The sequence below is a fragment of the Rhinolophus sinicus genome, linkage group LG11 (assembly GCF_036562045.2).
Source record: "Rhinolophus sinicus isolate RSC01 linkage group LG11, ASM3656204v1, whole genome shotgun sequence".
Classification (NCBI taxonomy): Eukaryota; Metazoa; Chordata; class Mammalia; order Chiroptera; family Rhinolophidae; genus Rhinolophus; species Rhinolophus sinicus.
The window spans coordinates 22,041,667-22,065,545 of NC_133760.1; the positions used below are offsets into that span (position 1 = coordinate 22,041,667).

General features: G+C 47.0%; 1 protein-coding gene across 1 annotated transcript in view; it reads right to left on the reverse strand.

Moving 5' to 3' along the window:
• The window catches only part of CDH13 (cadherin 13), a 984,505-nt gene extending 963,103 nt beyond the window's left edge, over positions 1 to 21,402 (reverse strand). Inside the window, exon 1 of the mRNA XM_019743731.2 lies at positions 21,075 to 21,402. Within this exon, the coding sequence (XP_019599290.2) occupies positions 21,075 to 21,119 (45 nt within the window). The 5' untranslated portion in view covers positions 21,120 to 21,402. The remainder of the gene's footprint in view (positions 1 to 21,074) is intronic.
• Between the last annotated feature and the right edge of the window lie 2,477 nt (positions 21,403 to 23,879).

Genomic DNA, 23,879 nt, shown 5'->3' on the forward strand with positions numbered 1-23,879 from the left:
GCACAGGCAGCAATCAATGGTGGATCATTTTGTAGTTCCTACCAGGTAATCCCCGCCTGGTCACAGGCAGTGGCTGACCTGGGCCTGTACTGGAGCCCCTCCCAAGAGGGCCCAGAACCAACATACTTGGAGGCTGGCTTTAGACCACAGCAGAACACCACCCAATTAGCCCCACAAGTGGCACACGCAAAGGGCGGTCTCAACAGACACCAGAGCTCACTGGGGAAAATCCCACTCCATGGGGTACCCCCCCACACCACAGCAGCTCATAAGCTGTGGACATGGCTAAACCCCAGAGCCAGTCAGCCTGAGGATCAATCCCACCCAATGTTGTGCTAACAGCAATCAAGGCTCAACTATAACAGGAGGGCACACACAACCCACACAGGGACATTCCTATAGCACCCAGAACAGGTGACCAGGGAGACTATGCCACAAGGCCCCACAGGACACCTACTACATAAAGCCACCCGGCCAAGACTGGGAGACATAGCAGCCCTACCTAAAACATTGAAACAAACACAGAGAGGCAGCCAAAATGAAGAAACAAAGAAATACATCCCAAAAGGGAGAACAGGAGAAAACTTCAGAAAAAGAACTAAATGAAATGGAGGCAAGCAACCTACCAGATACAGAGTTCAAAACAATGGTTATAAGGATGCTCAGGGAACTAAGTAAGAACTTCAACAGAGAGATAGCAAGGATAAAAATGAACATAGAAATCATAAAAAAGAACCAGTCAGAAGAATATAATAACTGAAATGAAGAATGCACTAGAGGGGTCATAGGCAGACTAGATGAAGCTGAGGATCAAATCAGTGATTTGGAAGACAGGTAGAAGAAAACACCCAATTGGAACAGCAAAAAAGAAAGAATTAAAAAAGTGAGATATTTTAAGAGACTCCTGGGACAACATCTAGTGTAACAACAATCATATCATAGGGGTACCAGAAGAAGAAGAGAGAGCAAGGGATTGAGAATCTATTTGAAGAAATAATGACTGAAAACTTTCCTAATCTGGTGAAGGAAATAGACATATAAGCCCAGGAAGTGCAGAGAGGCCCAAAACAGATGAACCCTAACAGCCCCATAGCAAGACACATTATAATTAAAATGGCAAAGGTTAAAGACAAAGAGAGAATCCTAAAAGCTGCAAAAGAAAAGCAGTTAGTTACCTACAAGAGAGCTCCCATAAGACTGTCAGCTGATTTCTCAACAGAAACTTTGCAGTCCAGAAGTGATTGGCACAAAATATTTAAAGTGGTGACAAGCAAGACACAGCCAAGGATACTCTACCCAGCAAGGCTAGGCTATCATTTAAAACTGAAGGACAGATAAAGATCTTCCCAGACAAGAAAAAGCTAAAGGAGTTCATCACCACCAAACCAGTATTACAAGGAATGTTAGAGGGACTTCTTTAAGATAAAAACAAGGTTAAAACTATGAATAATTAAATGGCACTAACTACATACCTATCAACATTTGCTTTCAATGTAAATGGATTAAATGCTCCTATCAAAAGACATAGAGGGCTGAATGGATAAGAAAACAAAACCCTTACATATGCTGCTTTCACTTCACATTGAAAGACACACATGGACTGAAATAAACGGACGGAAAAAGTTATTTCATGAAAATGGAATCAAAATAGATAAATAATAAATAAATAAAAAGCTGGGGTAGCAACGCTTATACCAGACAAAATAGACTTTAAAACAAAGGCTATAACAAGAGGCAAAGAAGGACCCAGTGATCCCACTTCCTGGTATTTATCCAAAGACCCAAAACACTACTTTGAGGGAACATGTTCATCCATGTGTTCATTGCAGCGTTGTTTACAATGGCCAAGATGTGGAGGCTGCCTGGGGGTTTGGAGATGGATAAAGAGGAGGTGGTACATATATACCATGGCATATTGCTTGGCCATGGAAGGGAATGGGTTCTTGCCATCTGCAGCAGCATGGATGGACCTGGAGGGGATTGTGCTGAGTGGAGTGACAGACAGACAAAGACAGATGCAATATGTTTCACTTATATGTGGAATCTAAAGAACATAATAAACAAACAAAACAGAAACAGACTCATAGATACAGAGAACATTTTGATGGTTGCCAGATAGGAGTGGATTTAATGTGGTGGGTGAAAAAGGGGGAGGAATTAAGAAGTACAAATTGGTTGTTACAAAGTAGTCATGACGATTTAGAGTATAGCATAAGGAATATAGTGAATAATATTGTAATAACAATGTATGCTGCAGATGGGTATTAGATATATTGGGGTGATAGATGGGAGGGTGTTGGGGGGAGGGTGAAAGAGTTGAAGGGATTAAGAAGTACAAGTTGGCAGTTACAAAATAACCATGGGGATGTAAAGTAAAGCACAGGGAATATAGTCAATAATATGGTAATAACTGTGTATAGTGCCAGGTGGATACTAGACTAGTCAGGGGCATCACTTCTTAAATTATATAAATGTCTAAACATTTACACCTGAAATGAATATAAAATAATATTCACTGTCTACTGTAACTGAAAAATTAAAAAGGGGGAACAGGGGGACAATAAGTGGTCCAAATTTCCAGGTATAAAACAAGTAAGTTCTGTGGATGTAATGTGCAGCATGGGGAATATAGTCAGTAATATTGTTACAGCATGGTACAGTGTCAGATGGCTGCTGGACTTATCATGGTGATCACTTCTTTAGGTATATAAATATTGAATAACTATTTTATAAACTTGAAGCTACTACAATATTGTATGCTAACTATATTTTAAATAAAAATCTTACAAAAAAAAAAAGAATCCACACCTTCTGGCTGAGGGCTTTCTCTCAGCCAGAAGAGAGAAAGGTACGTCCATACCCTGTAGTCCAGTAGTGCTTAAAATCAATGCCACCTGGGGTATCCCCAAAACAATGCCCACCCATATTTATTGCACAAAGTCCAGAGCTCCCATGCCCCTCAGCTGGAATGACTGAAGTGTTCCATGCTGGCTCCCAAATGCTCCCCCCACCCCTGAGGAATTAAGTTCCAGTCACCCACAGTAGCAACTGGCTGAATAACACACCATTTATGTTTTCCCTGGGTCACCTCCCAGATGAATTAAAGGCACTAAGGCTTCCCCTTAGAATCTGCTTTTGGGGGAACACAGACTAAGACTGTGACACTTACAGACAAATGGCTACAACCATTGTCTGCTAGATCCTGTCTGTTCACCTCCTCCAAGAACCAACTTCCATTTTCCGAGGATTTAAATCATCTCCTAGACCAAGATTTTGCAGGATTGTGTTGAATCCCCATCCCAGCTGTATCAGGTAGGTATCATTGCCCTCATTTCATAGATCTGGTAAGAGGCACAGGGAGCTTAAGCAACTTTCCCATGGCCAGATAGCCTTGCAGGGACAGAACTGGAGTTCACACTGCATTCCACCTCCCCCCAAGGCCTTGGCTCTTAACCACTATGTTGTACTGCCAGGCACTACCAAGTAGCCATAGTAAGATCCTTTGGCTAAAATAACACCGATACTATTAATAGCGGCCATCCCTGTAGCACTGATCCAATTTCACACTGCGTTCACATTCATTGTCACATAGAAGAGCCTCTTTCTTGACCCTGAATATACTAGGAGTATTTCTATTTCTGCCTCAAATTTGGACTCATGCTTCCTTCCAGCTTGTAACCTCCTCCCTCCCTTCTCTGTCTAAATTCTATTTCTTCCTCTGTGGTCTTGATCCCACACTGTTTTCTCCTTACTCTGCTCTTGACATTCTGACTCCTCCTCTGACTCAGTTTCCTCATCTGTAGATGGGGACAGTGGTAAAAGCCCCCTAATAGGATTGATTTAAAACACCTAGCACAGCGCACACTTCATCGAAGGCAGGTAACAAACGGCATCTATACAGACTATCACCTTGCCCCACTATAACCTCTCCATCCACCACCCTCTATACCTCAACCTACTTCCATTTTTTTGCCCCACATTTCACAAACCATTTCTAGTAAATTAAAAGTCATCCATATGAAGCACCAGGAAAAAAAATTATCCAAAGCTTGTAAACAAGGACAAAACGATTGATGGAAATGCTTTGAATATCATTTAGGGACAAAGGCCACCAGAAGCTGTGATCGAAGACCCCAGACTTTCTGAAATGACCAGTTATTGATTTTTGTTCAGCAAAAGAAAATAATTTCTACCTGGTGGAACAGATAATCCCAAAGGTGTAGGCATGTTGCACATTAACTAGTTTTTTGTTTTGTTTATTTGTTTCTATTTCAACAACCTCATACTATCATTTCTTTGTCAAATGGCTCATAAGTATTTGAGCTTCTTAAAGGATCTTTTCAACTGTCATAGCATCTTACTGGCTACCTCATAAATTCATGAATGAATGTTTATATTTACTCACGAGCATGGTTTCGCCTTTTGAAAAATTATACATGTATAGTAGTTTGCTACTGTGCTCTTTTCACAGACCCAACTTTGGCTTCTGGCTTCCTACTAACAACAGGATGGGGTGCAGATACAAAGGCCTGTGTGTGCTAGGTGAGTATGAAGCTCCATACTTAGACCCGCGTTTCTCAACCTCACACTCCTGACATTTGTGTTGGGACAATTCTCCAAGGTGGGGGCTGCCCCGGGCACTTAGAATGCTGAACAGCATTCCTGCCTTCTACCCAGCTGATGCCGCTAGCATACCCTGCCCCCATTGTGACAACAAAACATGTCTCCAGACATCACCACATGTCCCCTGAGAGGCACAATCACCCTCGGTTGAGAACCACTGTACTTTACGAGTAAGAATCAAGGCAGATATTGGAAGGGTCAGCAAAGATTCTCAATGGTACACAAAGAATCATTCTGGATGGGCTTCAAGACCCAGTGGTTACAGACCGAGCTGGCACTGGGCTCTTCTCATGGACCCAGCAGCGTCATTGTCTTTTATCATTCTTCCCTTGTGTCTACAATCTCCAGGAGATAAGCAGCTACAGTGTCTACATCGGTCTGGTTCACTTTAGAATCCTTAATGTCAAGAATAGAACCTAGAATTTACTAGGTGCCAACAGTGACTAGTGCTTAGTAGGAACTTATCTATCTATGTAGATCTTTAATTTAAGATGGAATTTAAGCTGGAGTGTTAAGTCACCTCTGAGAGCTACTCATGTTTCCCTGGGTATCTCCCATGTCTACATGAGGAATACATGTTAATAAGCTGTTGTTTTTTCTCTTGTTCATCAGTCTTTTTCTTAAGGAGTCCCAGCTGAAAACCTCAGATGGGTGGAGGTAAAGTTTTGCCTCCCTCACACAGACTTCCTGACTGCCTCCTGTCATCACCCCAGGTCTCCTGATCTACCTACGCAGGCAACAGCTTTCCCTAAAGGCATCCTGCGAGCACAGCTCAGGGCTTCACAGAAGTCCATATGAGATGGAGCAGAACCTTCAGCCCCCACTCCCGATGTCTCTATGGTCTTCCTCGTGTAATCTTTGCTTTCTTTAGGGGATCCAAGTTCCTGGCCCACATGACTATCTCCCTCCTTCACCCAGTATGTCAGGTAGGTCCCTCCCCCTACAGCCCACTGGAGCAGCAGTTTGCAAACCTGAGAGAGCATCAGAATCCCCTGGAGGGTGGGTGTGTGAAGACACTGATGGTTCTGATTCAGTAGGACCTGGGTGGAGACTTTGCATTTCTAACACGCACCCAGCTGACGCTGACACTGCAGGCCCTGGAGGTCACGGCCAAGCTCTGAGACCCGAGTCCACACAGCTTGTTTTCCTGCATGTGTCCTGTGCATCACTACGTCATGGCGTACTCCATGCAAGAGTTTCCTTACCCCTGGGAGTTTAGGAAGAGCATTGGCAGTGCAGCCTTGGAAAAGCCCCTCTTTGAAACTCAAATGCACATTGAAGCCTCAGAGACATTGAGTTGTGAAAAAACAGAACACCACTTGGAACACTTCTCTGGGAAGTCCAGAGTTTCCCAAAATATTAGCTCATGCAACCCATATTTTTCCCCACAACCCTTATTAACTCCCAGGGAAAAAGTAGCACTTCATAATATACTTTGCAAAACGCTGCATTGGAAAAATGATCAGGGAGGGCTGAATCAGACACTCACGTGGCTCTGTTGCCCCACTGTCACCTGGGAAGGCTTTAAGAATCATGGGGGGCCCAGCGGATCCCCTATCACCTGGGACTGGGCCACCTGGGAGACCAGAACTCAGCTAGAGCCCTTTCAGTCCCCAGTGCCTGGCCCAGCCCCAGCTGCAGCTGCTCCTCCAGACTGGAGACCCAGGAAGGTGTTCACAGTTCCTTAGCTTTGCCTTTACAAATCCTCACTGCCCAGGTGTCCTGGGCCTGGTCAGGGGGCGAGCCCTGCTTCCCTTTCCTCTTGTTCTGTGCATGGCTACTGGCTTTGCCACTCTGCATTTTAAACATGAACGAAAAATAAAAAGCATCATCCTACAAGTGAGGGCAGATGGAACAAATTCCATGTTTAAGGGGCTGGGGAATCAAAGGGGGCAGGGGACGGGGAGTGATGATGGGGGATGGGGGGTAGGGGTCTTGATGTGGAGAGTGAGAAGCACTAAGTGTAAGGAGCAAGCGCTCCTTCCCCTGCCTTAGACCCTAGATTATCTTCTCATTGTCAGGCTAGGAATCCTTCAACTGAACCAGCCAAGGGGTGTCAAACATTCTTGTTAACTTGGGTAAATCCTTTCAGTAATCTGGTCTCAATCTGAGTACAATGACAATTAGCATGTTAATTCAGTTCTCCCTCCCCCTCCCCTCCCCCTCCCCTCCCCCTCCCCTCCCCTCCCCCCCCCCCTCCCCCCCTCCCTCCCCTCCCCTCCCCTCCCCCTCCCCCTCTCCATCCCCCTCCCTCTCTCTCCCTCTCCCTCTTTCCTTCTGCCCTTTGCCCCGCTGCCCCTTTCTTCTCCTCCCAGCATCCCCTTTTCCTCATCTCCCCCTCTCTCCCTCTCCCTGAGTCATTTATGCTCATTAATTTAAAAGTCAGCCCCACTAACGCAGCTCCTTCTACAGTGTCTGGGTCTTACTGCCAGGACCCCACAACAGAGACCCTGGGCCAGACGGGAATCACAACAAGTGAGGCAAAGAAGATCTTAATCCACTTTGCCAATTAGCAAAACAAAAGTGAGGAACCATTGCTTCATTTCTGATGGGCCCAAGGTACCTGCCCCTCTGCACCCCTAAGACTGCTTTTCATTAATGAAACGGGTGTGAAAAACCGGTGGGATTCAGGCCCAGGACAGCCTGGGTTACTTGCTGGCCCCAAGTTTCTCAGTATATATCTGCCTCCATTTTCTGATCTCTGAAATGGGGAGAATAATAGGGCCCTGTTGAGGAATAGCCCAGTTAACATAAGGAAAGAAGTAGCCTGCCCTTAGCACATGGCCAGCGCCTGTAGGAAGGGTTGTGTGTGCTCAGAGGTGGCACACGCAGAGAACCCTGAGATTAGACTGCCCAAGTCTGCTTGTTTACTGAGACATACTTCACATATTATACAACTCCCCTGTTAAAATATACAATTCTGTGGTTAGTATATATTCACAGTCTTGTGAATCCCAGACCCATTAGCAGTCACTCTCCATTCCCCAGCTCAAGGCAACTACTAATCAACTTTCCAGTCTCTATGGATTTGCCTGTTCTGGACTGTTCTTTCCATTTCGTGGATTCATACATGTGGCCTTTTGTGTCTGGGACAGGCTCAATTTGAATCTCAGCCCCAGAATTCAAAAGCTGTGTGATCTTTATCAAGTTCCCCCAGAATTCCTCCACCTGTGAAATGGAATTGAAATCATAGTAGATACACCATAACGTCATTAGGAGGATTAAACGGGCTAATTAATACATCTGAAGTGCTCACACAGGGCCGACCTCATAGTGAGTTCTCCTTAGATGTCACCCTCCAGTATCGCTGCTACCGCTATTGTTACTAGTTCCCCAGGCCCAAAGCATGTGATTGGCAGTAGGAATCCAAAGATAAATAAAGCACAGCGAACACAGCTCTTGCCCTCCCCAGTGCATAGCCTGGTGGGAATTATATGATTAGGAAACCAGCTTAAATGAATACAGTAAAGTCTTATCATATGCACATTTAATTCATGGAAATCCAGCTCCTCCACCAAAAAGAGAAGGAAAAAGAACAATTTAAATCCTGCAATTAAATGCTGTAAAATTATATCATGCATGTGTTCTTTATTATGCACTGTACATTGCTGCAAGCATTGTTACATATTGATTACAGTACAGGGTTACATACACAAAACCACACACACTGCAATTTAACGGGCAACTCAGAAGATTTCAAGGTTAATGACAACTCTGTTTGCCTTAAACCTTGACTTCATAATCTAACCCCTGAGTAAAATGCCACTCTATTGTGTGTCAACAACAATAACGATTCAAGAATGATTCCAGACAAATGAAATCAACCAACAAGCAGTCGTTTGAGTTGGGCATGAGGCGGCAGTAGGTTCCAGTTGATGGACACTATTTGCCAAGCACCACTTCTGCCCTCCATAAGCTCACAGTCTCGTGTTGAAAATTAACCACATAAGCATAATCATACGAAGTTGGTAAGTGGCAGAATCGGCTTTAGGAGGCAGATGGAAATAACCTTTCACCCGACCAGCTGTGCTCTTCCCTGCCTGTGTCCATCCTTTGACCTGCTTGGTCTGCATAGCACTCACCACCTGACAGACATCATGCAGCTACCTGTTCATTTTGTACTATCTTTCCTCGCCCTACCAGTGTGGAATTTCACCGGGGCAAGGACTTTGGGTACACTGTTCATTTCTGTATTCCCAGGGCTGAGAAGAGTGTTGAGCGCTTAGTGGGTAGTCAGTAAGATTTGTCAGTGAATGAATGAATGAATGAATGTAATTGTTTAGACAACCTCTACTCTTCTCCCATCTTCTGTCTCCAAACACCCATAGTCTGTTCCTCCAACCTCAACTTGCTTATTCCTTATAATTGTTTCAAAGGAGTGTGAATAAATCCAAGTCAAAGATGAGGCCCTAAGGTAGTGTTCGGGGCTTTGGCATACTGATACCATCTAGTGGGAAAGAGCGTACCTGCAGTTGGGTACGAAATCAACAACCGTCACTTTCCTTTGTCATTAGTACTACCGAGGAAGTTGGCAGTACCACACAATGGTGGCAACTGGAACCTCTTATATACTCATGCCCTACCTCTGTATACTGCCATTCTAAGCACCTGTCATGCCTCCCGTTTTTCTGATCAGGACTTTTCTAAGACCATGGTCGTTCCCCCAGGGCCGCAAAGGCACAGCAGGGAAGTACAGAGGAATTACTGGTGCCGGGGCCACCCCGGACAAATGGAAGATGGGTATGGGTGGATATACCCCAGACGCCTGTCCTGCAGAGACCATTCCGAAGTGAGTTTTATACAGGTCTTCCATGGAGCCCCAGCAGCAATGAGCCCGTTACCCATGACAGTAACCAGCTCAAGGACACACGCTTTATTGGCCTTCTTTCTTTCTTGTTTCACAGTCCTCAGTTCTGTGTCCTGGAATCATCTCCCAGATTATATTCCTGCATCCAAGCCTGTGTCTCCATCACTGTTCAGGGGAACTCAATCCAAGATAGTATTTAACACCAATATACCTTTCAGTGGCAAGATAACCTCAAGAACTATAGTCCAGATAATTACTACAAGAGCTAAATTATTATGTATTTTAGAGCTGACCTGAGAATTATGTTCCATAGTTGACCAGCAGCATCTTTAGCTTGATCAAAGTTAATGCAAAATAATCCAGTGATATGTGGTCCTAAAGAAGTACCACAATTCTCATGGTGACAAGAGGCCAAAGAAAATATGTGGTCTCTCTCCCTGGCTTCTGCTCGACCCCAGTTTGATCAACTGGTGAGCTGGCTAATGGTTTCAATCAGAAGTGTGCAAATGACAGCCCATAGGCCAAATTCAGCTCTACCTGATCTTGTAAATAAAGCTTTGTTAGAACACAGTCCTGCCCATTTGTTTCCATAATGTTTGTGGCAGCTTTGCTATAACATAGACAGCATTGAGTAGTTGCAAGAGAGACCATATGTTTACTCCATAGACCTTTACAGAAAAATATTACCTACCTGTGGTTTAAATCATCAGTTGCCATGTTTTGGGATTCCCAAAAGCAAAATTTCAAGAAAAACAAAAACTGGAGAACGGACAAAGTTTTGCCAACAATAATTTACCACGAAGGAGGAAAATGCCCTCTATTTATTAACTAATCTAATTTTGCAAATAATAGGACATTTACTCTCTACAAAGAAGGTCATTGCACCAGAACAATGAACTTTCCATCCCAAGAGAAGTGGGGGATAAGCTCAGAACAATAGCCTGCCCCATTTTAATTTTTTTCATAGTGCTGTAACTATCTAAAATGATCGTATTTACTTATCTTGCCGTCTACTGTCTTTCTCCTGCATTAGAATGCAGACTCCGTGTCAATGGTTGATCTTGTCTGTCTTAACCACGGCTGCCTACCCGGTATCCAGCATCACGCTTGAGATACAGTTGTCAATTAGTACAAATTTGTTAAATGAATGACTTCAGCAAACGTGCAATGTATAGATTGGGGCGCACAGATAACAAGCATCCTGGGAGAGGCAGAAGCCCAAGGCCACTGCATGGAGGGGGCCAAAGGGGGAGGGTGGATGTCCGCCAGCACAGAGGTCCTGTCAGCGCCCATGGCTCTGTCGCCCGTGCGTACAGTGATGCCGGGCACGCAACAGGCCTCACACATGCGCTGAACCTAAGGGCTGCCCTGACCCCATGCACTACGACTGAAGTATAAGGAAGAAAAGCAAACTCTTTGGGTAAAACAGAACCAAACTGCAGGTTAGATTCAGTCCAGCTGCAACTCACTACACGTCTGTGGGTCTCGATATAGTTACAGATTGTATATTTCTCGTTTTCCTATGGATGGGGAAAATGTTGCCATAGACTGTAGCATCCAGGAAACACTGGATTAGACCACAGAGTTCCTTGGCATCCCCGGGGCGGAATGCTATCCAGCCTTAGGGTTCCACAGCGGGCAGGAAACTGGGAACCTGCCAGGGAATTTATCTGTGCATTGGAAGCCTCCAAGGAGGCTTATAGGAGCTGGGTCCTGGCAACTGTCTTCCTACTGGGATGGCCATGCTGGCTGGGGGAAGCATGCAGTGTGGGTGGGCTGTTTGTTCCACCAAAAGCAATGACTCAGGGACAAAGAATGACCATGGACTAACCCAATTCTGAAGGTCGCAACCAGTAACCCAGACAGGAGATCCAGGCTCCAGGCCCACTTTTAGAGACCAGGGATTAAAAAATGGGGTCACTGCAGGCAGCTATTTCGACTCTAGGAGAGCCAGAGAACAAACTAGTTAAGGGAGAGAATTCCTACATCATTTGAGAGGGTAAGGGAGGAACTTTTATACACTAATGAAATACGCAGGAAAACACATATGCGCAGGAATCAGAAAATACATGAGTTCAAACCCTGGTCCCAGTGCTCAGTGGCTGTGTGGCCTTAGGGAAACGATAAACCACTCTGAACTTCTTTTCATCATATATAAAATGGAGATAAGAATAGTTTCCCCTCAGGGTTGCAGGAAGGATTTGAGATAATGTATGCAAGTGGCACATAGTAGTCAATTACATGCATGGTACAGTACATTTACCACAGCTATTTTGATATATTTTGAATAATCCTAAGTGCTAGCATGCACACTCATACACAATACTGCCCTGATAAAGCCTCCTGGGAAACAGATGCTGGGAAGATGTATCGAGAAGATAAGATCCCACCAGATCAAGTGATTTTATGAGGCATGAAATCCCCAGGGGAACGATCTTTGGGCAGCTACCACTATGGGAATTGCCAAACCCTTCTCGAGGGAGTAAACTTTACTTTTTCAAACGTCCATGAATTTTTAACTACACAATCATCCTTCCCCACTAAGTTAGTCAGATACTCAAGGCTGAGGCCCCATGGCACCTTGAAGCCATAAATTCCCTTGACGCACTGTGCACAAAAGTTAATACAACCAATATTCCTCAAGCCTCTAGTGTTTCCCCATCATGGGATGAAGTCATGAGCTTGTTTAATTCTCCCCAAAAACCCTGTTGGGCAAGTGCAGCTATTCTCCGTCTTTGTTTAGACACAAGAGGAAACAAAAGAGGAGGAAATAAAGTAGTATCTGAGGTCACACAGCATGCAGATGGCTGGGCCAGGATTTAAACTCACTTCTCCAAGGCTGGGAAGTGTATCTTACACTCCTGCGCAGTCTAAGACGCTCACTCCTAAGGGTCCCGGCAGATGTAGGAGCCATCATTCCCCCTGGAGGACAGGACTGTGTCATATTCATCTCTGGATCCCCAAATTGCCAGCATTCTTGGCACTTGATAGATATTAAAAATTAGGGGAAGAAGAAAGAAAAGAGGGAAGGAAGAGAGGGAGGGCACAGCAACCCTCTCCCCAATACTATTTTCACCCCGATTGTGTCCTATTGCAGCAGTTACCAAATTGGTATGATTTCAGCTATTTATTTTCTTGTTTCTTATCGGATGTCCAATGTGGACTACAAGCCCCATGAGAGCGGGATTCCTTTCCATCTTGTTAGCTATGAATTCTGTAAAGGCCTCCCTAAACACTTAGCGAGTAGACAATTGTACATTCCACACCTTCTGAGGGTAACATAACTGAGCTGCTGGGTATTTGTTGGTGGTTTTTACAAGGGGCAGTTGCTGAACATTTACCAGCGCAGGACTGACTGGCACCCCGCTGAAGAGCCTGCTACTATACCTAGAAATATAAGCATCACCAAGGCTCTATCCAATGGGCTGAAACGAAGGTCCGTTAGCATTCCAGAAATGATTGCTGAAAGTAGTGGATCACTATTTGCTTCGTGTATGGTAGGAAATATTTCTGCTGCTGCTGATTGAATGTTCAAGAAACGATTAAAGGGCTTGGCAATGTTTCACTCAAGTGTCTTTTGCATGAAAAGCCTCAGAGATTGGTTAATTATACAGATGACACATTAGTCTCTCTAGTTAAGGGCAATTTCCGGGCCCCCACTGTGCCCATCCCAGATGCAACCATGGATGGAATCCATGGGCATTAGCGTCACTGGGGCCCTTGGCTACCTCACCTGAGCAGCGTGACTGCAGCCTGGCTAAATCCTATGCAAATAGCCCTCAAACCCCGTTTAGGATGCCAGACACCTGGGTTCCTAGTCTGAGCAAGTGGCTCTAGCTTCCCGCCAATTGAGAGAGAGCTTGCAACCTTAACTCCTCCCTGGCCTTGCTCTGCCATCTCTATAAGCAGCTACTGAGCCCTGCCGCGTTCTTCCCTAAATGTCTCTCGGATGCTCTGCGTAGGGTGTGTCTACTTCTCCCATCTGCACTGGCTTCTCTCTTCCACTGGTGCCCAGCTCTAATCCATTTGCTACACTGCAGCCAGGTGACCTATTCAAAATGGAAATCTGACCTTGTCGCCGTATACCCTCCTCTCACTACTTTCAGTGGCTGCCCACGGCTCCAGGACAAACACCAAAATCCTTGCAGTGGCTGGCAAGGCCCCAATGGCTCTGGCATCTCCTAACTGCTCCTCACATCACACTCTTTGGGCTGTGCCATGCTTCCTTCTACCCCGAGACCTCCACCAGGCTGTGCCTTCTGCCTGGAATGCTTTTCCCACCCACACCCTCAGTGTCCCTTTGTCTGTATGCCTCACTACTCCTCCAGACTGTGACTGGAGCATCAAGCTGTCAGAGGAGGCTCCCGGGTCCTTCATCTGGATCTGATGCCTTTCTTATATGCATTCATTCATTCATTCATTCATTCATTCACTCATGTTTACTGAGAACCTACTATACGGCAGGCACTGTGTTAGACTCTGGGGATACAGAAGTGAACCACTCAGGTAGCAACACGTGCTATAACGGAGTTTATAATTTAGTGGGGGAGAAAAACAAGGCACAAACAAGCGAAATACATAGGATGGCACGACCTCACCCAACTGTGTTTCCTTCTATCACAGCAGTTGTCTCTCTTTCTATTCATTAATTGATTTTTATCTCCCCTACCAGGGGATCTCTTGGGGTCGAAGTCCCAAGAGAGCAGAGACTGAGTCAGCCTTACTAGCGACTGTACCCTGAGAGCATAGTAGGTCTTCTGTGGATATCATAGGTATTTACGGAATCCATTTGGTGCATCTCCCTGAAGTCAAGTTGTTTGAGTGCTTGGGGCTTAGGAGAGAGAATCCCGAATGGCCAAACCCCTAACGCCTCCCTGCCCTTTGAGAAGGCCCCCTGCGGCCTCTCTCACTGTGATTTTGAATCAGAGCAAAAGTCAGCAAACTTCACTGCGAACGGCCAAATAGTAAATCTTTTAGGCTTTGTGGGCCATATGGTGTGAGCTCTGTTGTTATAGCACCAGCGCAGTCATAGACAATTATATAAACAAACGGGCATGGCTAAGTTCCAATAAAACTATTTATAAAAACAGGCCGCAGGCAGGAATTGGCCCATAGGCCATAGTTTGCAACCCTTGAGTTAGATGATCCCAGATGCCCAGCAGCTTATGGCAGCTGAAAGCAGAGGCTGTGTGGCCCGAGTCAGCTATGGGTGCTGCTGGCAGGGCCCAGCAGCTTTCCGCAGCCCCTACATCAATGAACTGGGAGATTATCACAGAAGTTCACGCTTCAGGCATTTATTTGCAGGTACCACCTCCTGCAGCACGTGAAAAAGCAGTTTGCTGCCACTCCCGGAGGAAGGAGACTGTGGCCTGGAGGCTGTGTCAGGCAGAAAGGGAGGCTGCCACGTTCCTTGCAGGGTCCCCAGGCTCCTCCAGAGGCTGAGCTCATTTCCTGGCCCTGCCCAGGCATGTGGCAGGGCAGCTCTCAGCTGAGCAGCTGCTGCCCTCCACCCCAGCCCAGCCTGCGCTCAGCTGGGAGACACTGGGGCTTTGTGCTTCTGTAGCAGATTGGGTGATACTCGCTGGGGTCTTTCCAATAAGATATGACATGTCAAGACCTGCCTATTGCTAATGCTAATTTTCAGGAATTTGACTTCTGTTGGCAACTGGTAGAGGAAAAACAATCACTGTTTCATTTTGTTTTGTTTTTGTATGTATATGTAGTTATGTTTATCTTGACCTTTAGGGTCTGTAACTACGGAAAACAAGAGTTATCTGAGGCTTACCTGCTGGTACCGGACGAGCAGACAGATTTGTCTAGTATTTACAGAGCCAGAGAACATTAATTATAGCCATAACACTGTGTGTAGACGGTGGTGGGTGTTAACTGTTAAAAACAGTTCCAGAAACATCACACGCACTCCAGTTGGTGCGAGGGGTAACAATATCCTGTGTATAAAAGTACTCTAGGCAACAAAGCTGTGGCGCTAACGGTACCCTTACGTTACAAACGCTCTGACTGTTAGCGCGGTGCTTCCCGAGTCCCTACAGGCTGAGGACCGGAAGTTATTGTGATGCTCGGATGCTGCTCAGAGGGTAGCTGGGCCGCACTGTCAGAAGGACAATGCCCAGGCTGTCAGGGGACTCCAAGGGCCGCGGTGCTCGTGGTGTCACACTATGGACCGTGCCCTGGGGCCTACAGCTTAGCCGGCGGTCCCGGAGCCCCTGCACTGCTGATGCACAGCCATGTTTGGGGCGTACCAACGCTCTGGTATTCCGGCGCTCAGTCCCACTCAAAGCCACAGTGTGGCCCTTCTCGGCATGTAACTCTTCCACATGGGACGATCTGGGTGTCACACGGCTCTGGGCACCCCTCGTCGCCCAATGGCACTGATGGCGACAACATCCTCAGGCAGCAGGAGCAGTGCCATTGGTCACGTTCTTCCAAAGTGCACAGCAATTGATTTCAACCGGAGCAACCCGAGAGGCTAGCTCCTTCCTTTTCAAATAGTCTATTACTGAAAACTTGACTACATACATTTGATCAAGACTCAAACTGTGTGAAAGCAGAAGTTCCCGATGCCAGTGGTGATAGGGGCAAGTGGGTAAAATGAGCGACTATAACAGGTTGGGTATTCGAACCCCCGGGAGTGGTGGCGATTACGGCAAACTGCAGAGGTGTGTCCTGCCTGAAGGGGGCAGCAGTGACTCAGCCCCAGGGACCTGTGGGCATGTGGAAATGCAGCTCGAGGGTTGCCTGACCTTCTGACATTTTAAGAAATCTAGGTCTTTTTTTTTAATGTACAATTGCCCACTTTTCACAACATTTGGGCTAAAGAAGATATATCCATAAGCTACATTTGGCTTGTGGCTGCTACTTTGTAACCTCTGCCCAGAAGCCAGATTTGCAGAATTGGGATGGATGGGCTTCAACACCACCAAGCAGATACCTTGAGATTCAATCTGCTAAGCCAAAGGGTGACCATTCATCTCCATGAACCCTGGCTCCTCTGCATTCCAAATTTGAAATGTCTTTTCTTTCTTCTCTATCCTGCCCTTAGCTGCTTCTCTCAGTAGAGAAAGAAATCGCTTCCCATCCTAACCCTAGAATAAAGCCCCTACTCAGTGCCTGGTGAAGGTGCAGGGGGGCCTACAGTCCAGCTTGTCATCATGTGTAGAGTCTGCGCAGGTAGGGGGAGCCAGGCCTGAGGTCCCCAAGTGGCTGCAGAGGAGACAGGCTGTGGGGAACTGTATTGGCGGCACCCTTCAGGAGGGTCAGGTTCTCCCAGGCGTGTGGGCACCCTGAGGACAGCTAAGTGGAAACAATGTCAAAACCACTGGTCACTTGATTTGATTCTGCCCAACTGATTATTGTAATTGGATGACAGATGGATGTTTCCCTCTCCTTTTCAACTGGTGTTGGAGGGTGAGCTGTCTCATGATTCACTCTTCCGGGTAGTTACCTAACGGGGAAGATTATCTATCTCCTTTCACAGGCAGAACTGAGCCTGCCTTTTGGCTGCCTGAAGAGTAAAACCAAGTCCAACCAAAGTCAAATGCCAGGAAATTTCAAAACGTCCGCACATTTCACGTTGCATTGTCTACAAAGGTATTTGAAATGTTACATAGTCAAAGGATAAAATAGATCAGAAGCAACCACAGTAGAGGGGAAAAGGAGGCAAAAAAGAAAGACACTCAGTGGAAAATGACAGGACTTCTCATTGGAGGAGCTTGTAGCAAATGATTGGAACTAAGGAGACTAGTTTGGTTTTCATGGAGCTGCTATACTGAAGTTCTTTAAAATATGAGCTGTAGATGCAGAATTTTGTAATGCTGTGGATGGAGCCCTCTTCTGGAGAAATTTTTCAGTAGATATTAAAACAAGATCAAACACACAGAGATGGACACATACGTAGGGAGAGAGAGAGACAGACAGAGAGAGAGACAGAGAGAGAGAGAAATAGGGAATACTGCTAACTATTTAGATGATGTGTCATTCATATGTGAATTGAATTCATAGTTTGTCCTTTTCCTTACCTGCCACTAAATAGAAATTAACTCTACTCCACCAGAAGCTGTCTTTTCGGAAGGCAGGAAAGAAAGAGGGATGTTATCAAGAAACTAGCTGTCATTTTACCTAAACAGTGAACTTCATTCAGATTGAGACTGAATGTACACATCTAAATGCTGGTACTTTTAGATAATGCAGTTATTGGGTACATTGGTTTGTTGGGCAATTTCACTGTGACGCATAGAGGATACTTCTAGAAGGAAATAGATTTTATTTAATGGAAAACCCAAGGGCTAAAGATAGAAAAGGGTAGAAGGGAGGGAAGCAGAGAGGAGAGATTAGTTAAGATGACTGTTGAGGCTTTTAATACAGACTGTGGCATCACATAAATTCCAGATCACATAGTCAGCCTTGCAGTTTATTAAATCTCATTGGGGACCTGCTAAAAAAATTGTTCAGACACATTAACTCCACGTGTTGACTCCTTTCACCACTTATATCTCTGTTTCCCCAGCGCTTTTGTAATCTTATAGGCTGTCACATATTGAACCCCTCACAGGGCAGGGGTGCTGTCTGCAACTCTCAGTCTTTTCTCCTCATCAAAAAGGTTCTGTAAAAACACTGCCCTTAAAATATAATATATGAAATTGCAGGGGTACTAGATGGCATCGTTTCTCACTGAAAATCCTGAAAATCAAGATTCTGAGTCCAAGAACAAACTCCTCATTTTAAATCAACATCTCAGACTTCTGTGGAACATTTTTAGTCACTCCCAAGTGACTGCTCCCCAAACCTGAACCACTCCCTACAATCTTAATTCTTGGGGGATTACTCATTCATTGTTAGAACTTTTGGCTAGTTGTGATACCCAAATACGGGGGGGAAAGAAATCACATTTACAGTGGAATTTCTAGCTCATGCCTTTTTTGTTGACATTCATTATTTATTATAGCCAAATTCCAGAGGCCACTTCTGGGACAGCCTTTCCCAAAACCCCCCAGGGGAGAAAAGAGGTGACTGTTGCTCAGCTTCACCAGCTTCCAGCCATTGTTGCTTAGAATTCCCCTCCCCCCCTTCCCAAATGCCTAAAACAGCAACCTAGCCAATAAACGTACAGAGATTGATGGCTTCCAAAGCCGGACCCAGCAAATTACAACTGAGGTGGAAAAACACACGCATGCTTGCCTGAACACCCAAAGGCTGAGTGACTAATTTGCTTTATTACATTGTTTTTCCCTTTCTTCTGTTTTCTCTCTGCCTCAGGAAAGTTTTGTTTTTGCTTGCTGACTCAAAGTCTCCGGACTTTCCCCACTTTTCACACCATGGCACGCAGAGCTCTGCACTTGAACCTCTTGCTGGTTAGGTCAACTGCACCAAAAGTGATTTCTCTGCAAGGTGCTCTTGCTACCAGGATATCAATTACAGTCCTAATGTGGACACTTGCTCTGATTATGCATAACAATTGAAGAGATAAATAAACCTTTCAGGGCAGGCAATTTAATTCACAGGAAAACTTCTGCTCCCTGTTCTGAAGAAACTGAAGGAGCTGAGAGCCTTCTGAACCCACCTGTGCCAGCCAGGCCCTGGGTGAGGAGACACACCAGTTGCTTTGCAAAAGGCATTGAGAGAGAAGCTCCGAGTGCAGAGGGATTGCTGGGTGCTGTCATGTGGCCTGTCTTGCTCAAAGGGAGGCATAACTTTGGGAAAGCCCTGGAATCCAAACTGAGGTCAAACCATGCCCACAGAGAAAGGGACTGTGAAATCCTGGAGGAAGAAATAAAAGGTGCTCCCAGACAGCTCCAGGAGTGCCAGGCCTCGGGGTCAAGGCATGGCCTAGGGCATCCTGTTGAATGCAATCCAATTTGTCTAGCAATCCCGGGAAGGAGCTAAGATTATTTTACAGTGGAGAATCTGGAAGTGCAGAGAAGTTCAGCGGCTTACCGAAGGTGGTACCACTGACATATGGCAGAGAAGACCTGCGCTGAACCAGCCAGCTGAGTTGGGATATATGTACACACACATACAACCTCAGGCAGAGAGTCCAGAAAGTCTGGTAAACTGGTTCATAGACAGGCATAGATTCGTGACAGGACTTAAGGCCACAGGGACCCTAAGAGAATCTGCCAGCAAAGCTCTGGGAGAAGACAAATATAACTGAATGGGGGCTGTGTTCCCGGGAAGAAGGAGGTCGTGAGTGGGGGAGGGGCTCAGCAGCCAGGCACCTTACTCTCTCCAGGCACCATCACCCACCTCCACCTTCCACTTTGAGTCATTTCCATGGTCATTGCGTTCCTGGGACACTGGCCTGTTTGCAACGTCTAACCCCAGTAAGGATCCAGCAGTGGTCTTCCCTTAGAATGCTGCACTGCCTGGCCACATCCTAACCAGCCCCTGCCTGGGACCGAAGCTGCCTCACCCACGCACCCACTCACACATGTGCCTGTTCCCCCCCCCCCGCACCCAGGAGTCCTGGCCAAGAGCCCAACACCCATTCCTAGCACCCCAAGGCACGCCCTGTCTCCTTTTCTCCTCTCTGCCTGGCCCTGCCTTGATCTTACACACCCACTTGTAGGCTGCCAGCTCCTTCCAAGTTCCACAGACTGCCGGGGAGGCCTGGGAGGACCAGGTCGTGATGCTTTCAGCAACCACAGGCCCCTGAACAGGGCTGGGCGTGCCCCTCAGCCTCCAGCACCCCGGGTCTGGCCTCCTCTGAGCACTGCTTGCCGGCAGACAAACTTCCAGAGATATCCGCGATGCAGAGGGACTCCCCGCCCCCTGGCCCCATCTCCGGGCCCTTCCATCGTGCCGCAGTGCTCCGAGGGTTAACAGGCAGCTGCAGCCCGGGTGGGCAAGGCTTGAACTTTTCTCTGTGCTCCGCACCTGCCAGGGAAAGCAGTGGAGGCAGCAGTCGGGGCTCAGGGCCGGAGCTCCAGCTAGCTGGACAAAGGGGGCGCGGGAGGCTGGGGCCTGCGCCCTGGTGGGGGGGACGCGCTCCGGTCCTTCCTGGACCGACGTTAGGAAGGGAAAGGACCGCGATGCCTGCGCGACCGGAGCCGGGCTTTTGAGCGACAGCAGCAGCCGGGCTGCGGCGCATGGCTGGCCCGAGGCACCCTCCAGCGTGCCACCGGGCTCGGTGAGGGGGCCCGGGCTCTCCGGGAAGTCAGCGATGCCAGGCCGGCCTCTCCAGCGGCAGAGCAGCCCTCAATCCAGACCCGAGAGGCGCTTCCCCTGCTCCGCGCTGGGCTGGGGGAAGCCAGGACCCCTTGGAGGCGCCTCCAACTGAGTCTTCCTCTAATGCATGAGCCTCCGGAGAAGGCGAATGGAAGTTACCCCACTTGATGTAGGCGAGAATGTCGCCCCTGCTTGCAAAATAAAGGACTCCGGAGCTCTCTTGTCCTCCCCTTAAAAGACACACACACACACACACACACACACACACACACACACACACTCACATACACGCGGAAGCCGGATCCCCAGGGCTGAGAATGCCCTCCCTTCAGAGCCCCTGGCTATCTTTGCGGCCGCTCCAGGAGTCCCCCAGCTCCCCGAAAGCCCCCTCACTATGCCGGCGCCAGGCAATCGGAATGCAGAAACCGGGCGCGGGGCGCGCCCGCAGCCCCCTCTTCCCTACCTGGGACAGGAGAACGCACAGGACCAGCGGAGTTCTAGGCTGCATTTTGCCCAACTAGAAGCGCCCGGCGGCGTTTTCATTCATGCACGCGGCTGCACTGAGCATATTTTCCGTGGGAGCCAGGCTTTGAGGAGAGGCTCTGCCTCGCCAGCCAGCCAACTTCCCAAATAGATCAGCGGCAGCATCACGAAAGCATTGGGTAGAGGCTGATGACCAGGACCAATGGCTTTACAAGACGGATTCCTTCATAAAGCTCCGTGGTTTTGCATGGCAGATACGGGGCGAGCACCTCGCGCAGAGCGAGCCCCTCTGAGGAGGCAGCCCATTTGCTTTTTTGGACTGTTGGGGCCCAGCCTCACAAATCACGCCGGGCAACGCCAGCCGGTTCCACTTTTACGGAGAATGGAATTGCACCAGGGGCTGGCGGCCACTTCCAGCCCAGTGCAAAAAGATTCTCTTTATTAAAATGTTAATAAGATCCACTTTATTTCCAATAAATCAAATCAAATGACCCCAGCAGTTCCAGCCCTTTCTATGCCTGGAAAGACCTGGCAATGGATTTTCTTTTGCTTTTGCTTTCCTTTTTTCCAATGTGGCCCAAGTCATGATGGTGTTTGGTGTTTCCCTGCCATCTCACAAATCACAAAGATGACAGATCAATTCTAGCTTGCAGAAAAAAATCCATCAAGGGGCAATAGATTTTATTAACTGCTCAGGTGAGAGTCTGACTAGCCTCCTATTCCACAAATGTGCATTTGGCACCAAAGTTGGGGCCATGATTTGAAGAAACTTTTATTTTTCTATATGAATGTGATCTTTCAGAAGCTTCTAGGTGATCCCCTGAAACTCAGAACAGTAGTAGCCGCTGCTCAAGGGATTTTATAAGTGGGGTCCTATGGTCCGCCTTTCCCAATAGGAATCTAGGAAGAGGAATGAAAGACCATGTTTTGTCATCTCCATGCAGCCTCCCAAAAAAGGGTGTAAGGTGCTCTATGATAAAGGACATTTTTGCAATAAAATGTATGCAACCAAAACAGAAAATCTGGGGCCGGAGGAAAAGTAATATGTTTGCTCTGATTTGAATCTGAGCTTCCTGGTGGCTAACGCAATAAGAGAAACATGTAAATTACATAGTTCCCATTATAGAAATATGTATATAAATATCTTCTGACATAATTTCCCCTGATGCTAAATACTGGAATAAATGTATTTGGTGACATCTAATATAGCAGGACACTGAACAATGAGCCATGCTGAGATCCAGTGGATTGAGCTATATCCCCAGAAGATGGCCCAGGGCCTGGAACATGGAAACAGTCATTAGCGTGTGTGAAATAGAAGTTTAGACTTAATCAAGAAGTAGTGAGGGTGAGGTGGGGCAAAGGTTTTAGAGCCACACTGCCTAAGCTTATCCCCCAGCTCTGCCACTGACTGATAAGTTGCTCTGAACCTCTGTACGAACACTGATGAAATGAAAATATAAATTGTACCGAATAAGTTTGTGGTGACGATAAAATAACGAAATAACCACTCAATAAATGTAAACTGATGCACTTTTAAAATTCCTTCCTTGTCAGCTGTTCTAGCACAAGGTCATCTCATGTGGTCCCAAGGTCACTAATGAAGATGCAATGCCATCTGACTGCCTGGCTGCTTTAGCCAACGCTGGCCCAACAGATAGCAATGTTGGCCAAACAGCCCCCAGAAGAGCCCGGGAAAGGTAAATGCTGCTGCTTCTTCCAGTTTTCCACTGTTCTCTTATCTAAGGAGGCATCGCCGCCTGAGCTTCTGAGAAAAGCAGTCAGTCTTTGATAGATGATGGGCTTGTCTCAGATGATGGGCTTGTCTCAGCTTGGAACCCATGTGTTTGGAGACCCATACCCACATTGCTCACCAGTAAGACTAAAACAGGGGATTTGGGAGTCAGATCAGCTTCAAATCGAGGCATCTTGAAATATCCTGATCTTTCTCCATTCCAGGACAGGAGTCATCTTGTCAATCAGGGGCCAGGTGAGCGCATTGGTTCAGGAGAGAGAAAGAGAGAGAGAGAGACAGAGAGAGAGACAGAGAGAGAACACAGAGGACAGCTCGGGAGATGACAAACCATTACAAGGGTAAAGACGGTAGAAAAGATGATGTTCCAGCCACATTGCTACAAGCAGCCAGTCAGTCAGGGAGGCACTCCTAAGGGTAGGGTGTTTTCGAGGCTGCACATGTACAAAGTACAAAGCAGTATTATTGATTTTATAGTTCTGCTGGCCCTTTCTGTGCTCTCCCTATCCCATCATTTCTATTGCTGCTCACTTTCCCCCTTCCTGGCCCATGACAGGGCTGCACTTGCCGCCCCCTTGTGGTTAGCATGGGATCGTGTGACTAGTTCCAGCCAATAAGCTGTGAGCAGAAGTGCCAAGTGTCACTTTAAGGCTGGAGCATTGAATCGCTCCTGTGAAACAGGCTGCTTTCCCTGGAATAGGTGCTGAGATGGAGATTTGTACAGGTGACTTATTGGGGAGTGTTCTCAGGAACAGCACTACAAGATGGAGGGAAACAAGATGGCAGAGGGAGAAGGTGAACGCAATTGTTACTGCGGTAGAGGCCTTGCCTCAGCCAATCCCAGGGGAGCTCTGAGGCTGCAGTGGTCCTTCAGAGATGACCCTGATAGAGTCAGGGGCTGGTCCTTGTGCTCCCAGTGGGCCAGTTGTTGGCCATTCCCTCAAGGAGAGGAATGGTCTTGGGTGAGTCACCTTGGTTCAGCCAAGGGCAACGTTCCAGTTTGACTTTAGTTTCATCATCTATATATAAAAC